Source organism: Apteryx rowi, unplaced genomic scaffold, assembly GCF_003343035.1.
Source record: "Apteryx rowi isolate R43461 unplaced genomic scaffold, aptRow1 scaffold_45, whole genome shotgun sequence".
NCBI lineage: Eukaryota > Metazoa > Chordata > Aves > Apterygiformes > Apterygidae > Apteryx > Apteryx rowi.
Window position 1 is genome coordinate 433,723 of NW_020450705.1, and position 16,260 is coordinate 449,982.

At 42.6% G+C, this 16,260-nt stretch overlaps 2 protein-coding genes across 3 annotated transcripts; both read left to right on the forward strand.

Annotated features, from left to right (window-relative positions):
• Positions 1-158: 158 nt before the first annotated feature.
• On the forward strand, positions 159-8,458 carry AP4B1 (adaptor related protein complex 4 subunit beta 1). 2 transcript variants are annotated; one of them, XM_026077254.1, is made up of 9 exons: positions 159-385; positions 657-787; positions 1,314-1,461; positions 2,140-2,636; positions 3,367-3,450; positions 4,437-4,540; positions 4,733-4,940; positions 5,260-5,544; positions 5,812-8,458. In XM_026077254.1, exons 1-9 carry the CDS (start codon positions 165-167, stop codon positions 6,237-6,239), a joined length of 2,106 nt encoding a protein of 701 aa, XP_025933039.1. In that variant the 5' UTR covers positions 159-164; the 3' UTR covers positions 6,240-8,458. The 2 variants fall into 2 exon arrangements, with proteins under 2 accessions (XP_025933039.1, XP_025933040.1); XM_026077255.1 differs by lacking the exons at positions 159-385; positions 657-787; positions 1,314-1,461 and adding an exon at positions 1,471-1,632.
• Positions 8,459-9,029: 571 nt separating this feature from the next.
• BCL2L15 (BCL2 like 15) lies at positions 9,030-13,475 on the forward strand. The gene is made up of 4 exons (XM_026077256.1): positions 9,030-9,344; positions 11,516-11,655; positions 12,478-12,693; positions 13,280-13,475. Exons 1-4 carry the CDS (start codon positions 9,239-9,241, stop codon positions 13,295-13,297), a joined length of 480 nt encoding a protein of 159 aa, XP_025933041.1. The 5' UTR covers positions 9,030-9,238; the 3' UTR covers positions 13,298-13,475.
• Positions 13,476-16,260: the final 2,785 nt, after the last annotated feature.

The following is a 16,260-nucleotide window of genomic DNA, read 5'->3' on the forward strand; positions in this document are numbered from 1 at the left end:
GCGCCGCGACATGGCGGGCCGCGCCGCGACATGGCGGGCCATGCTGTGTTGTGCCGTGACGTGGCGGGCCGCGCCGCACCGCGACATGGCCCACTGTGCCGTGCCGTGACATGGTGGGCAGCGTCGTGCCGTGCCATGCCAAGCGCTGTCTTCCCCGCAGACACATGACTCAGGGCGCGGACGTGTCGGGGCTCTTCACGGAGATGGTGAAGGCCAGCGCGGCAGCCGACGTGGTGCAGAAGAAGCTGGTGTACCTGTACATGTGCACCTACGCGCCGCGGCAGCCCCACCTTGCCCTGCTCGCCATCAACACGCTCTGCAAGGACTGCTCCGACCCCAACCCCATGGTCCGGGGGCTCGCCCTGCGCAGCATGTGCAGCCTCAGGTGGGGCCCAGCCGGCAGGCGCTGCAGGGAGCCCACCCGGTCCTGCGGGGAGCCCACCGGGCGGGGGGAGCTAGGGAGAGCTGCTGCCTCCCACTCCCTGTGCAAAGGTGTCACTGCCTCTGTGCAGGTGGGAGGGTTGGTAGTCGCCTGTAGGGGCCTTCCCCCGTAAGATCGAGGAGCAATGCTTGGATTTAGATAATATTTGGGTGGAGGGGTTGGCACCTCAGAATGCCTGAGGGATTCGGGATGATGCCCGTGTGCTTCTTTGTAGGATGCCTGGTATACAGGAATACATCCAGCAGCCTATCCTAAATGGCTTGCGAGACAAAGCTTCCTATGTGAGGAGAGTAGCTGTTCTTGGCTGTGCAAAGATGCAGAAACTCCAAGGGGACTCTGAAGTGGGTAAGCTGGCTTTGCACTAGAGTGCTCAGGCTTGTATTTTGTCACAGAGTGCACACTGGGGAGAAGATGATAACACTTGAGAGTTAGGTATTTATTGCTCATGAAAACATGTTAAGATTTGTAGTCTGTCTTGGGTTCGCTGAGCTGTCTCTTGGTTGTTGTGGGTGCAAAACAGAGAGGGAAAGAGAGAAAGAGAAGTAAGCCGCTGATGTTTGTCAAATCATTAGTGAGATGTTAGGCACTGCGAGTTTCCACATTAGTATCCCTTTCATATGTGCCTTTACACTGGCCCCTGGAATATCTGGCCCTTTCTTCTAGTGTCTGATTAACTGGGTACCATTCTAGCATCTACAGATTTTTAGTGAAAAGTTGTATGAATGGCAGGTGTTATTATAAAACTGGAAGGTTTGTTGACCAGTTCTCCCTATTCAAGCCTTATCTTCCAGTTACAGTATATGTTTATGGACAATGATTAAATTGCAGCATGTCAACAGAATTTGATATAGGGGCTTCTGCTTCTTTGCAGATGGTGCATTGGTGAATGAGTTATATAGTTTGCTTCGTGACCAGGATCCTATTGTACTAGTGAATTGTCTGAGGGCTTTAGAAGAGATTTTGAAAAAGGAAGGAGGAGTTGTCATCAACAAACCCATCGCCCATCATCTCCTCAACAGGTTTGTTTTCTTCAAGATTAGTTTGGTGCTGGAAGCTTAATTCTAATTCTTGTATTTCATATACCTGCAGAGCAGCTGTTTTGGGGCTGCTATCAGAGCTTGAAGAGAAGAGTCAGGCACCCAAGATGGAGATGCCCATCCTAAGAGAAACTAAACTACTTTTATGCTAAGGTCTTAAGAGAAATCTGAGATATTCTGCTTTTCTGGGGAGACTGACTCAACTGCTGGTTTGTTTGGATTTATGAGTTGTATTAATGTGATTATCTATTTTTTCCCCAACAGTGCATGTGATATATTTATGGGATAACTATGTTTTAGTATGTCTTTTCCAATCAATTGTAAGATTTATAACCTATCCATTGCTTGAAGAAATTAACTTTTCTGTAGAAAAGACTACATGATATGGCAAAAGAGGCGACGTTATTTTTTATTGCTCTACCCAGGGATCATGTCAAGGTTTCTGACTTAGAGCACAGAGGGAGGTGCATGTGATTGATACTGAGTTATGCCTATGTGTGTAAATTGGTCAATTCTCTTGAGATAAAATTCCAGTATCTATGTCTAAAACATAGCATTGGGTTGGAACTGAGATGATAAACTCAAAGACTGCTCTGTACAGCACAGATCTTTATGCACTTCTTGACTCATGAAAACTGTTTGTGTTTATTTTCTTGGCAGAATGGCTGATCTAGATCAATGGGGACAGAGTGAAGTACTTGCCTTCCTTCTGCGTTACAGACCCCGTAGTGAGGAGGAACTTTTTGACATACTCAATTTACTAGATGGATATCTCAAAAGCAGCAGCCCCAGTGTTGTGATGGCAGCCACCAAGCTTTTCCTAGTACTGGCCAAGGAGTACCCACATGTGCAGGCAGATGTTTTGGTGAGAGTGAAAGGACCACTGCTGTCTGCCTGCACTTCTGAGAGCAGGGAACTCTGCTTCACAGCTCTGTGTCATGTGCGTCAGATCCTTGGTAGCCTTCCTGGCCATTTTAGCAGCCATTACAAAAAGTTCTTCTGCTCATATTCAGAGCCCCACTACATCAAATGCCAGAAGATGGAGGTATTGTGTGAGCTGGTGAATGATGAAAATGTGCAACAAGTGCTGGAGGAGCTGAAGGGCTATTGCACTGATGTATCAGTAGAGCTTGCCCAAGGGGCGATCTTTGCCATAGGTAAGAGCTCTGCCTTCCTTCAGAAGCAGCTGCAACCTCCAATCTTTAAGGTGTGCCTTCTGTTGAAGTAAATCTGGGATTTAATAACTGGTCTGTGCTGAAGCTCTACAGCCCGTGTAGACAAGCTTACCCAGGAATGTTTTGTGTGTGTTTGTAAGCCAGGATTGTGCTGATTCTTTCAGAAGTCCTGGTATTGAACTGTCTCAGGTTGCACATAATGTCTTTGAATCTCTTTCAAACATCTGTGCTCTGGTGAGATACTCTAGAGAAATAAACCCATGGGGAGATTGAATTAGATCATTTCTACTATGTTGCTAATGGATCTTACAGTGTTGAGCCTTAATGAGACTGTGTATTCAGTGGACAAACTGTTTTAATATTTGCTTGTTCTTTGAGTTGTGATGGGGGCAGAGTTAAGGCTATTTGGGGCATTCTAGTTTTTTTATTTATAAACTTTAAAAGAGATGTGGTTAGTATTCCTAAGGAGAAAGCATTTTAGTTTCCCTGGCTTTCTCCTATGTGTTATGTTTAAGAAAAGTTCAGACTTCTCGTGGCATATGGCTGCAGAAAAAGGAACATGTCCCTTGTGTGGGGAGCTAGGTCGTTTGACTGCCTTTTCAGGGTAGAATGACTGTTTCTTTAAAATGAGTTTGTGATGAACAGTTGGGCTCACGGTTTTTATTTCACTCTGATAAAAGGTTGCCTTTTATGTCCTTTGATGTCTCTGCAGGCAATATTGCTAGGACATATACAGAACAGTGTGTGGGAATTCTGACAGAGCTTTTGGGGCTTCAGCAGGAGCATATAACTTCAGGTAATCATCTACAGGTTGTTTGCCTGGTTTGTGCTTTCAGGAAATTGCGTTGTTGGGGTTTGTGGTCCCAGAACTTGAGGCTCTAAAAGGCACTTGGCTTTTAATTTAACTGGCATTTTCAGGCAAAAGTTTCCCTAGTGGACTGGCAGTATATGTAGTGTGACTGGCATCATAATTTTTCCTTCCGTAGGAGCCTTCTTTGTAGTTAAGGGGGTGATTGTCATGGCTGCATTCATGGTCTGATGTGGAAGCTCCTTTCTGGCTACCATCTGTTGAATCAGGAAGTGAGGGACTAAGCAGAGACATTCTAGTGACTGTTTATAAAGGTCAGGATGATTAATAGTTCTGATTTTGAGTTCTTTCTAACTGGGATTCTTAGCTTACATCCTTTAAATCTTTGTGATTTCTGTTCCTCATATAAGAGTTTGATTCAGCTGTACCCAGATGTCTCTCTTTTTCTTCTGCTGCCCTCAGGTCTGAACTATTAACCAACTTGATCATGTGAATATCTTGATTGATGTGAATGCTCTTGCTCTGAGTTTTCAAAGTCACATACTTGCAAGCCTTGAATTAAGTCTTAATAGCTGCTGGTGTTTCTGTAAATGGGCAGCAGAGTCTGTAAAATTTTGACCTAAAGTTGATGAGACTCATTTTGAATTGCTTTACTTTTAATTTGTCATTCTAACATTGAGTGTCTGAGACATCATGAGTCAGTATCCTTTTAAAGGCAGGGGACTGTCCAGAAGAGAGGTTACTTCCCAGCAGCCAGAAGAACAATCAGAAGTTTCAGTGTTTATTTTAGACTTTGTGCAGCTTTGCTCTGACAAACTTGGTGTCACAGGACTTTGAAGAAGAATGTCTCAAATCATAATCATTAGCAATGCAGTGACTTCCCTAGCTAAGAGTTTGTAAAATCTTTTTTTTTTTTTCTTTGCCTAGTGGTTTTAGAGTTCTTAGGGAATGCTGAGCATTCTGTTTCTTTGCAGCGGTAGTGCAGACTTTTCGGGACCTGGTTTGGCTATGTCCCCAGTGCACAGATGCAGTGTGTCGGGCACTGCCTAGCTGTGAGGAGACCATCCAGGACAGCGAGGTAAGGTGGCTTTATGCCCTTAAGTTAATAGCTCTGAGGGTGGGTGGAATTTGACTGGCTTTCCTTTGGCTCATGATTGGCATGAGGAAGAAATCCTCAGAAGACTTGTTTTCTTGCGTCAGTTTATTTCATATTAACACTTTCTTTCTGATAAACAGAGCCAATTTACTATTTGTTCTTTGGTTCCTTCAGGGCAAGCAAGCATTGATCTGGCTCTTGGGGGCACATGGTGAAAAAGTACAAAATGCCCCCTATGTTTTAGAGGACTTTGTGGAGAATGTGAAATCAGGGATGTTTCCAGCAGTGAAGATGGAGCTTCTGACAGCATTAGTGCGGCTTTTCCTGTCTCGTCCTGCTGAGTGTCAGGACGTGCTAGGGCGACTACTCTATTATTGCATAGGTGGGTTCACTGTGCTGAGCATTCTGTTTCTCTGCAGTGATAGTACAGGCTTTTGAGGACCTGGTTTGGCTATGTGCCCTGTGCATTGATGCCATGTGTTGGACACTGCCTGTATCTGAGAGGAGGCCATCCCAGACAGCAAGGTAAGGTGGCTTTATGCCTTAGGCTGCCACTTGGTCCCCAGCTGTCTGGTTGTTGAGTGTAACAGGCTTAAATTGTATCCCTGGGAATCTTATCTATTTTTAATAATTAAAGGTTATTACTTAGGGGGAATCTGGATGATGGAATTCTGCAAAAATTATGTCCCTCTAATTTCCAGAGGAGGAGACAGATATGGCAGTACGTGACCGTGGATTGTTCTACTACCGCCTCTTACAATCTGGTGTGGAGGAAGTGAAACGGATCCTGTGTAGCCCCAAGTCTGACCCCTCTCTGGGGCTCCTGGAAGACCCAGCTGAACGACCTGTGAATACGTGGGCTTCAGAGTTTAATACCCTCACATCTGTTTATGGCAGAGCATGCTGGGCTCTTGTCACTGCTCACCAGCCAGTGGAATCCTGTTATGCTTGTTCTCCTTGTACTGACCCCAAGGGCAGAAGGACAGGTAAGCAGCCTTGTCTTCATCTGGGATCCATTCTCCCCTTGTTAGTAGACATTCTCACGTTCTCTTTGGAAAAAGGTCACAGTGCTTTGAGAATGTTGTTTTAGTGTTCTGTCTTGTGCAATGCCTGGCTGATCATCTCATTAGGGAGATGCTGCTGAAGGTGCCTTGATTCTAGACTTCTTCATCTGATGGCCCCATCAAATGTTCTTTGTGAAATTGGGAGCAGCATCAGATATGCTGTATCTCATGTTTCTGATTTCATTTCAGAGCCACTAATTTCTGAAGGGAATAAAGAAGTCCTCCAGGTTCATCCTGATACAGGCAGCCTGACCTTAATTCCTGACATGTATCTGACTGCAGAACAGTTTGAGAAGACCTGGCTGAATCTGGACATTAGCTGCAAGCACTCTCTGCCCTGGCATGGAACGGCCCACTCGGATACCATACAGACTGCTCTTCATGTTGTCCACATCCAGACTATTGCTATGAGCAAAGCTGGTGTCCAGCCATGGAAAGCTTATCTCAGTGCTCAGGATGACACTGGTTGCCTCTTCCTAACAGAGCTATTGCTTGAGACAGAGGATTCAGAGATGCAGGTTTCAGTGAAGCAGAGTGAGGCAAAGCCTGAGGCACTAAAAACCTTTATTTCCATTTTAGGGAGTGTAATGGAGACAGTTTTTGGGCTGAGATCCTGATTGATCTCTGCTCCCAGTAGGATGCTTACTCAGGGTACGGGAAAAGTTTCTGTGGCTTCATTTGCCATAAACTGTTGCTGGTTTTGTACTTTTAAACTGTAAGAGCCTTAGTAGCCCTTACCCCCTAGCCAGTGGGAACAGAGTTATACCTAGAAACCATATGTGTGAGGGTAGCTAGAGCTGGTAGATACTGCATTACTGTAACTGGTGAGTGAGGCAGGTTGAATGATATTCCTCTGGGCTGGTGAAAGGACAAGATAATGCATTTGTTAGCCTACTACTTCTAGCATGAGTCATAAAAGTGGTGGCATCTCCAGTGCTTGTCACAAGGCACTAATGTGAACTGTGAGCCTGACTGATGGAATCAGAAATGAACAAAAGTCAGGGCAGTGTTTTGGAGAGGTTTTCTCATAAGATTTCTGAAAAACTGTCAAAAACAGTTCCCAGGACTGTGCTGCTTATCCCATATTAAGAGGCACAGTGCAGTGAAGAAAGAATTATTTAGTTCTTGATTTCCTTTTCATGTGATTTAGTTTTCTGTCTGATAGATAGATTCAAGTGAAATGAGCTCTGCTTTGCTAGAATATGGATGGATAGGGTACATCATGTTTACTAGAACCAGTGTGTTTCAAGAGGAAGAATTGTATTTTCCAGTTGCAATTATTACTGCAAGGATGAATCACCCTCTATGAAAAGTCCCACCTCAGCCCTTCTGTGGCAAAGGCTACTGCAGGAAAACGCAGGAATGAGCAAGTTATATTTAATGTTATGTTTGTGTGAGTTAATATGGCTTGAGTTTTGTAACCTGTGTCCCTTTGACCACATCAGTGTGATGCGAGTCTTCAGTACTTGCACCAGTAATTGAAGAATTGCTGTTTGGATAATTAGTTTGTATGGAATACTAACTTTTTGCTTAAACCAAATTTTACAATTTGTTACTTTGTGACTAGAATGGATATGTAAAGGTTTGTTGTCTGTGCAGTACTTATTTCTGTGCAGTACTGTCCTTCTGTCCTTGTGATACAGTACATGAGATTGATCCAGTACTATGTGACTTAATTTTTCCAGCTCTTGTTGCTGTCACTTGCAGGATTGTTTGTATCTCACTATTATTTTGTCCTGTATTTGTTACTTGTTCCCGTTAGTTCATGTTGGGCAGCTGTCAGTTTTGAGTACTGATCACAGTCTTGTATGGACTGTATTTGACAGCCTTGTATGGACTTGCTGGACTGTATTTTCATTTCTGTATTTCTCAATTTTATTTCTATTTGTTTTTCTTTTCTGGATTTTTCCTTGTTTGCTCTTGGTGCCTAAATCTCTTCTCCGCAGTTTCTTGATGGATGAGTTTTTTTCTGTATTCTTTATATATATATTTCATATAATTTAAGCAAAGCAAAATAAATTATCCCTCGCTATCTCAGGGCCTCACTTCCTCTTTCCCGGAATCCTTTCTCATTTTCTTTTGTTTGTTTTCTGTTTGGCAAGCTTCTGGAGGTGTTCTTTGTGAATAAAGTATCATTGTAGCTGGATCATTTTAATTAGCTACTGTAATTGTGCCAAGAATGTTATTACTTATGGTCACATGTTTCTTTTATTCAAATAAAAGAATAATTGGAAAGTACTACCTGGGAGGGAGGGACAGGACATTTTTCAGCTATGGATTCCTTAATCTATTCAGGTGCCTGGGTTCCTCATATTGGGAGGAATTAAAAATTATACTTTTGCGAACCTTGGGACTTGTATCACAAGGACAGCACTCCATCTGCTCCATTGAAAGTAACAGAGAGTTGGACTTTGTAATGTCATGAAAACTTCCTTTCTACAGCCATGAAAATCCTCTCTGATGGTGGAATCATTGCTCTTGTCACTTCAGTAGCTTTTGGTCAGGGCCTAGAGAGAAACAGGAAACGTTACTCCTAATCCGCTCTGCAGATAAGAAGTCCATTAACTGTTTACCCAATGGCAAAACCCTAAAGACTGCTTCCTGGTTTAAGATTAAAGTACATCGGTTACTATAATGGCTTTATGGTACAGTGTAAGGAGCTGACTTCATTAACCCCATTCTGTAAAATTTCTTATATTTTTTGCATGTTTTAATGACTCTGTATTGCATCTTTAAGCTATTGTATGCTTTCCAGGCACTTCATCAGAATACTACAGTTGCATCGAATTTTAGATTTTATTTCTGGTTTTCCTTATAAAAATGTTAATCAGTCTCAGCTGCTTTGTGGAGGATTTGTTCATTAACTCTTGACTCTGATGTCTGCTAGGTTGGAATTATCTGATCTCTGTTGTGGACCCTGAGAATTGCAGTCCAGCTCCTTCCTTTGTTTTGCACAGGGTTTCTCTCTCAACTCCCCCTGAAGCATAGTTTTGAAGGGCAATTGTGCAATAATTTATTTCAGTCTCATATGTTAAATTACAACGACAAGCATGCTAACTACAGGTGGATTCAAATGTATTTCACTGTAGCAGGGCTCCTATGAACAGTTTCTAGTGCCCTTAGGCACATGTTGGATTCCTGTGCTTATGGAGAGGTACACTGGAACATTTGCATTATACAGTTTTCAGCAAAAAAATACTCGTTAGCTTGTTAGCAATTCTTCATTTACTCAGCTGTAGCTAGACTGATTCTAACCCTTGTCTAGGATGGGACTCTGATTTTTTAGCCTTTTATCCAGGATATGTTTCTTGGTGAATGATCATGCCAGCAGTCTTTGACTTCTTCTAAACCTTTATTTCAGTTGAGCTGTACAGCTTGTTATGAAACTAACCACACCCATTGCTTGATGATGACAGTAAGAGAGCATATATCTGAACATTGTACCGTCCTGGGGAGGAGTCTTGCTGATATATTCTTCCCAGAAGGAAGAACCTCTGCAGGTCAGGTGGGAAAAGGAAACTAAAATTCTGAGGTGTAGCTCACCTGGAAAGAAAAGCGGCTGCAGGGGTATTCCTGACTCCCTTTGTACATCGGCTAGTTTGAGAGACGTACTGCGATGAGCACTTTTGAGAAACAGACAGAATTCATTGTAAAAGCCTTATTCTCTGATCTCCTAAATGAAGAGGAAAGTGCTTACCGAAGTCTGGAGAAAGATTCAGGAGGTGAGGCCTGTAGTTTGGTAGGAAATGAGAGAAAAGTTTCTGTGTTTGCTGAAGACTATAGAGAAGTGTTCTGACTGAAAATTTAAAGGAAGGGGGGTTGTAACTTGGGATTGTTGTGTTTGTTAAAATGCAGACTTGTGATGACTTATGAATTATCTCTGTTTTGGGGGAAAAGAGAGCAACTTAAAAGTTGTTTGAATCCTGGAAAGACCAGAGCTGCAGTCTGCTTTGGTGGGAGGGGGGTCGAGGAAATGGGGAGGGTATGGAGGATAGCATATTGTGTTTTCCACATCTTGTGATTGTAAGTGCATCTGTTACCCGGCAAGGCTAATAGGAAAGGTACTGTCTGGTGCTGTACCTTGCATATGTCTACGCGTACTGAGTAAGGTGTTATGAACCAAAGTCCTAACGTTGTGCTTCTGAGAGCTGGGGTGCTGGAAGGCTGCCTTCTCATGGTGGAAAAATGGTTTAGAGATACGCAAACACAAGTCTGTCTGTTATGGGTTTTGAAAAGCAGGGAAGTAGATTGTTTTAAAAGGGATGGTGGAATTTTTAACTAGTTCTGATTCTATTACCAAAAAGAAAGCTGATACCTTCATATTTATTGGATAAAAACAGTTGCTTTAAAATGTAAGGCAGACTATGGTCTCTGCTTCACCAAATTCCCTATATGATTTGGGCTATTCTCTTTTTTGCTGAATAATACTGCAAGAAATTCAGAATTTCTCCTGTATTCATGTTGCTTTTCCCATTATTTTCTTGGCAACACAGATGAAGAGCAAACTAGCTAAAATGTCTCAGAGACACTGGAAACTTGCTGATACTGAACGTTGAGCAAAGTTGATTTCTCAAAAGCTTTATGGAAGCACGTTTGTGTTTTTTCCTAAAGAAAAGTCACCAGTCAGCCTATTGCTTGTTTCCGTCTTATGGATTAGATGTGCGTACATCTGCTTTCACTGTCTTGACCACTGTGAAAACTGCCTGTTTGCATGTGAAAGTTCCACTGTGTGGAGTGCCTGCAGCTCAGGTGAATCTTTCCAGAATCCCTGGTGTTGAGTGAGGCTTAGCAGAGAGTTCTGCAAAGGGCTGTGCATGCTGAAGTACTGGCATGTCAGCCGGACGTGCAAAGGGTAGGGGGGCAAAGGAGGGGGTTGGATCAGGAAGTGATGTCTAAAGATAAAGTTGTCCACTGCTTTTTGTTAAAAGATCCTGTTTTCAGTTCCTTATAATTTTGTCAAACTTGGAAATATTACTGCTGAAATTTTCAGTTCTGGGTATCTGCTTCTGGCCAAACCTTGTCTTGGTAATACTCAGAGAAATTAAAAATTACTCTGTTTTTTTCTCAGGATACTTTAAGGGAAGATGCTTTCTTTAACTGAGGCAAAAAAACAAACAAAAAAACCTTTAAGTAGTTTAGGTGGTAAGTTCTAATGATTATATACTTGAAATTTGTAAAGGATGCCTTTTGTTCCTCTGTGAAAACCTTCCCAAATTTGGATCACTGTATGAGACTTTGAAACATTGCAATTTACACTTGTTCAGTGGAGATCTTCAGTTTGACATCTAAATTCTCTGAAGATTGTCAGCACTCAATGATCTGCAACCTAGAAATGCTGGGGGAATGTAAGCAGGACTTTGCCAGCTGATTGATGCTGTTTTGTCACTGGAACCAAAAGAAAGAGAGAGATGAGATGTCTTCTAAGTCTTCGTACTTCCCTTGCTTGCTTTTGGAAGCATGGAAGGAAAAAGCTGCCTGAAACATGGAGGGATAAGAAGAGAGTCCCTAGGGATTTCCTGGGAGAAATATGAGTGGCTATGAACAGAAACTTGGGCATGAAGCAACTGCAATGAGGGGAAGAGACCCGGACAAAGCCTGGCCATGGTACTGACTTGCTGTGGTACCTTAATTTGGTCGCTGTAAATGTCTAACTGTATAATATTTCCTAAGAACTTTGGTTTTACATATCTTAATGTGTCTCACCACAGGTTTCTCCTGCATTAATTTCCTGGGTGCTTGAGAGACCGACTACCTTGGCGCTCTTCTAACACAGCTTTCTGAACATAGTACAGTTAAAAAAGCTTGGTTGCAAGATTGTATTCTCTCTCTTCCTCTGCCTTTTAATGCGTTATGCCATAATCCCTTATCCTGTTATCTCTCTTCATTGTTTTAGAATCTGAACAGTCTGCAGAAGAAACTCCAAGTAATTTTGACCCAGTTGTTATCGCCAGTCGTCTGCGACGCATAGGGGATGAGTGCAACCTAGATTTTGGAAATTCCTCGCAGGTTGTTGCTGAAGTACTCAAGGGAAAGGTAAAGCGTATCTTTTTCTGCCTAGCCCTGGACCTGCTCTTTGTAGACCAACCTTGTGGTCTCATTTTGTTGGAGAATAGCAAAAGCCTAGGGAAGAGCACAACTTATGCTGTAGGAGTCAGAGATGTTTGAGGGAAAGGGATGCGATAGCCAGAAGCCTGCTTCCTTTTCTTTCTGTGTAAGGGGCAGTGCATGAGTCACCAGAACAGAATCTAAACAAAGCCCTGTAGAATCTGCTTACACAAGTATGTGATTCCTCATAACTTTTCTCCTTGTCCCCTTCCAAAGGAGCTGCTTTTTATAATCTGAGAAGTCCTGGAACTTCCTGAGCTGATCTGTCATTGCAGGAGATAATCTGTAGTTTGGAGCTGGGGGGAACTTGTGTGTGCAAGAGAAATGAAGGAAGACTGTGCTGAGGAGAGGGGACCAGATGCTCCAGTCTGCTCCAGGCAATCTAGCTAGAGCCTGCTCCGCAGTCAGAGCTCTCATGCCAGTGCAGTTTTTGTGCAAGTGCTGCATGTAATTCTAAGTTAAGGTTCTTTGCAGTTCTGGTTAGACTATCAGCTGTCCTTGGTCCCTCAACCATGCTTGCTTGTTGCCGTAGTTTGTACAAGCCACAGTAACAAAGGCAGCAGTACAGGACAGCCCTGCCTTGAATGTTCTACATTGTAGGGATATCATCAGGAACCTTCAGGGGATCACCTGCTTTAGTCATGGGTAAAACAAGAAAACCCAGGAATTTGTAGGATTTTGAGCCAAGACTTACATACCATGTGATCAATTAAAAAGAAAAAGCTCAAACCATCCTTTTGGTGTTTGCAGATAGAGAAGTTTGGGGCTGCAGTGGTTTCTCTCAGCAGGAGCTGGAGTAACCAGCTTCCTGAGCTTTGCTATGAGAGAGCTTTTCTCGCTGCTTCTGTGAAATTGACAATGTATATTGCGAAGAAAATCCCAGCTATGGTCCGTCAGATTCAACTTGTAGAACTGATTAATGGAAATCCCCAAGTGAAAAGCTACATAGAGTCCTGTGGAGGATGGGTGAGCATGCAGTTTGCTGTGATGTTTGCCCTGGGATTTATGGCTCTGTTTCTTTGCTTCTCTTAACCTTCCAAAGTGCCATTCTGCCTTGTGCCTTGCTTGGCTAGCCACTGATACCCAACCGCCCAGAGCGTCCTTCCTTCTCCCCCTGCATATCAGCTAAGTCTGCTTACAGTTGCGGAAATACAGCTTTGCTAAATGCATTGGTCTTAATGTCTTAATAAGTCTTAAGTCAACATCAAACTTCCCATCTACTTCATGATGTCAGGATTTAATTCCTTACCTCAGTATCTTGGGAGTTAAGCTTGCTACGTTAGATGAGAATCAAAATAGTTAAGGATCAGTCATACAAAAAACACTTTCCTGCTCACATAGCTTTACAGTTGTGCCACTGTAAATTTACAGCTGTATCACTTAGTACATTTTATGAGTGGAAAGCTGATATAAGTCTGGGAAGGGGATGTAGAGGAATGTAGAAAGCTTTTCTTTCCATCCTGCATCTTTTTCTTCTTCCCAGTTCCTTTAAACCTACCTTGAATTCTTTCTCTAAAATAAATACACATGCTTTTTTTGTTTTTTTTTTCAGGAGAACTTCGACAATTGAAAGGGAAAGGGCTATGCTACTTTCCAAAAGGTGAAGCTGGGTTTTCCAGATTTAATTAGGACAATTGCTTTTATATTTCTTCAGAAGATCACAAGTACAACTGTACAAAAAAGCAATGTGTAAAGGAGATTCTTTCTGTATCACTACAAACAAAAAATAAAAAGTCAGTTTGTTTTAATTTGTTTTACTTCTTGCATTTTTCTTAAACTTGGCCATGGAAGTGAGTTTTTAAATCTTCTTCAAGGTTTCTAGGTTAAAGGCTTAGTGCTGCAGTGCTGATTTTCAGACTCGTCAGGTGAATATTTGTTTTAAAGCACATTTTCATTGGATATTCTAAACATGTCTCTGTTCCTCTGAGGTGGTTCAAAGACTAGTTTTTACAAAATTAAAATTTGCGTTTAATTTATACTAACAGTGATGTCTATTTCAATGATTAGTAGTTCTTTGCCTCTTAGCACTTGGCACAAAAACCTTGTCGAAAGGCAAGCTATTCTGTACCGGATTTGTGAGAAACCATAGACAGGGAAATACATCCAATGACTCTGTTTCTCTTTTCGATTTTAACTAAACTTGGAACAGCTGAAGTCTTTGTTTGTGCACAATATGAGATATTGGAAAGATTAAGGTAGTGATTCCTGTACTTTTTTTTTTTTTTTTTGCAGGTTGTTGTTTTTAGTTTGTGACCCCACTTTGCAAGTAGGAAGAATGCATGATGTTTTGGGACTTTGCTCTCTGCATCTATTTCCCATTTCAAAATCATCTATGCTTTGCCCTGTGGGCTGTTTTTGAGTGCCTGTCAGTGTTACTGAGAGTACATGTGAAGTGAATTAGGCTGGCATAATTCATTTGTTTTTTAAAGTCTTCTGAGTCAAAAGATTTTGACCCTGTCTTCTAGCACAAACTACTAGAAGAGGGGAGTTCTGGCTGGAAGAGTTGACCTGAAGTATGCTAATGGGTATTACTTCTTTGTTCGGAAACTGTTGTGCCATTCAGAGGAATAAAATGTGCAGGCTGGATTCATGTGCTCGACATCTGTCTAGAGAGTTCTTTAATAATATGTTACAGTTAATGTGGAAAACAGACAAAGTTACAAATGTGAAGGGGAACTGTGGATTTTGCATATTGTTTTAGGGACTCTTCTAGTCACAGGATATTCTGAGTTTGAAACCTTCCCTTCTGACTATTTCACAGTGCAGTGCAGCCTCCTGTGACCCAGTGAATTGGGTGTGTTCAGATGTTCCACTGACAGCAGCTGCCAGATGTATTCGTCCTTCTTCACTGTGGCAAAGGCAGTGCCATGTTGCTGATGATGGCTGGAAATAGTACTCAAAAAATGAGGGCACACTTTCTTTTTTTGTTTGGTCATGCTTTCCAGGAGAATCTTCCACAGTCTCATAATTTAGAAGTTTCTGCTGATATGAGCCTGTATTTTCTGTTGCTGAAGTAACATTGCATTTCTGTCCAGCTAGTGCCTTTCAGATTAGTATTGCCAGCACCGAAGGACCCCTGCTGTAGCTGTGGTTGTGTGCACAGAACTCAGTACTCCCACTTCTCTGGTCTAGCCCCTTTTACTCTTTTAAAAGGGTACCTTGCTCTTACCCTGTTGCCTGTTTCTGTATCTTTTTCCTCAACAGGTAGAGAAGTATATGATCTAATCAGTAGGTATCTGATCTGATTGTCCATTCTTCCTGAGCAAGAGACATGAATCACAGGACTGGACTCTGAACTGTCATATGGCATGTTTTTTATCAAACTTGCCAGAATTAAGTGATGAGGGCACTGAAATAAGTTTTCAATCTGGATTGATGCATGAGGCTTCCCAGTTCCTTACCTGCCACTTATCATCTGAGTCCAGGTGAAAAGAGGGGAATGCAGCTAGCACGTCCCAGTGGTGTCTAGTGCCAGGTAACAAGTGAGCAGTGGTTCACTGCTGACCGCATATGCAAAAGGACTGGAAAGAATTCACTGGATACTAGGTTTTTTAATCCAATTTTAGACAACTTTACAAAAGCTGATGTTTTGCTGACACAACTGTAAAATGGCTTTATTTAAAGCTTTTGTAAAAATGAATAGACAGTCCTGGATTAGTATGCTGTAGTTGAGGCAATCCTTGTAGTAGGCTACAGCTTGGGCCTAAGGAGTAATGTCTGTATTTGAGTTAATGCAGAATGAGTGAGGGAACATGGGAATTGGAACACGCTATGACTTGGGCAAGTCTCTCAGCAAAGGAGATCTCGTATTGTTGAATGCTTGTGAGACTCAAATGGGTTCTCATCAGTCCGAGAAGTCAGATTTTGAGGAAACTGCCTCTGATCCCCAATTTCTGATCATTGTTGTACAATATACAGGAAGCAATTGGACACACAGGAGACACATCCCAGCCAAGAGACACCTGGGGCAGCGTGTTTGCTTCAAGTTAGACTGCTTTGTTGGCTGGACAATCACTTGGCTCAATAATGGTGTAAATATCCCTGTCTGGGGTAGAGGTTCATGGAAACATGAGTGAAGTAGTTTGTACACTTGTAGTAACATCTCTCTGACAGCCGTGTGGCTTCTTCAGGCTGATGTAAATCTCTGCTCCTTAGGTGGCTTTCCAGAGTTCACTGAGGCTGTCTGAAAAGTAGTGCTGTTTGAATGTTTCATGGTTTAGCAGGGAAGCCTGGGCATGGGATATAGCCAGCATGCCTCTCCAGAGAGGGAGGTGTCATGCCTTTCACTGGGTGCCAAGGGCCAAGGCACTGCAGAGAGAGCGAGCGAGTCTGGCAGTCATATGTTCTGGCAGACCTGTCATCTCCGCAGCGTACAGCTCTCTGAACATTGAGTGAGGTTTGCTTGTGAAAGCAGTAGGATGAAAGCTGGGTGGCAGAAGAGGCTGAAGAGCCTGGCTTAGTGCTGCTTATCCTTTCTGTGGGGGCACAAGTGAATTGCATGTGGTTTAAAAAGGAGGCGCTAGGGCCCCAGGT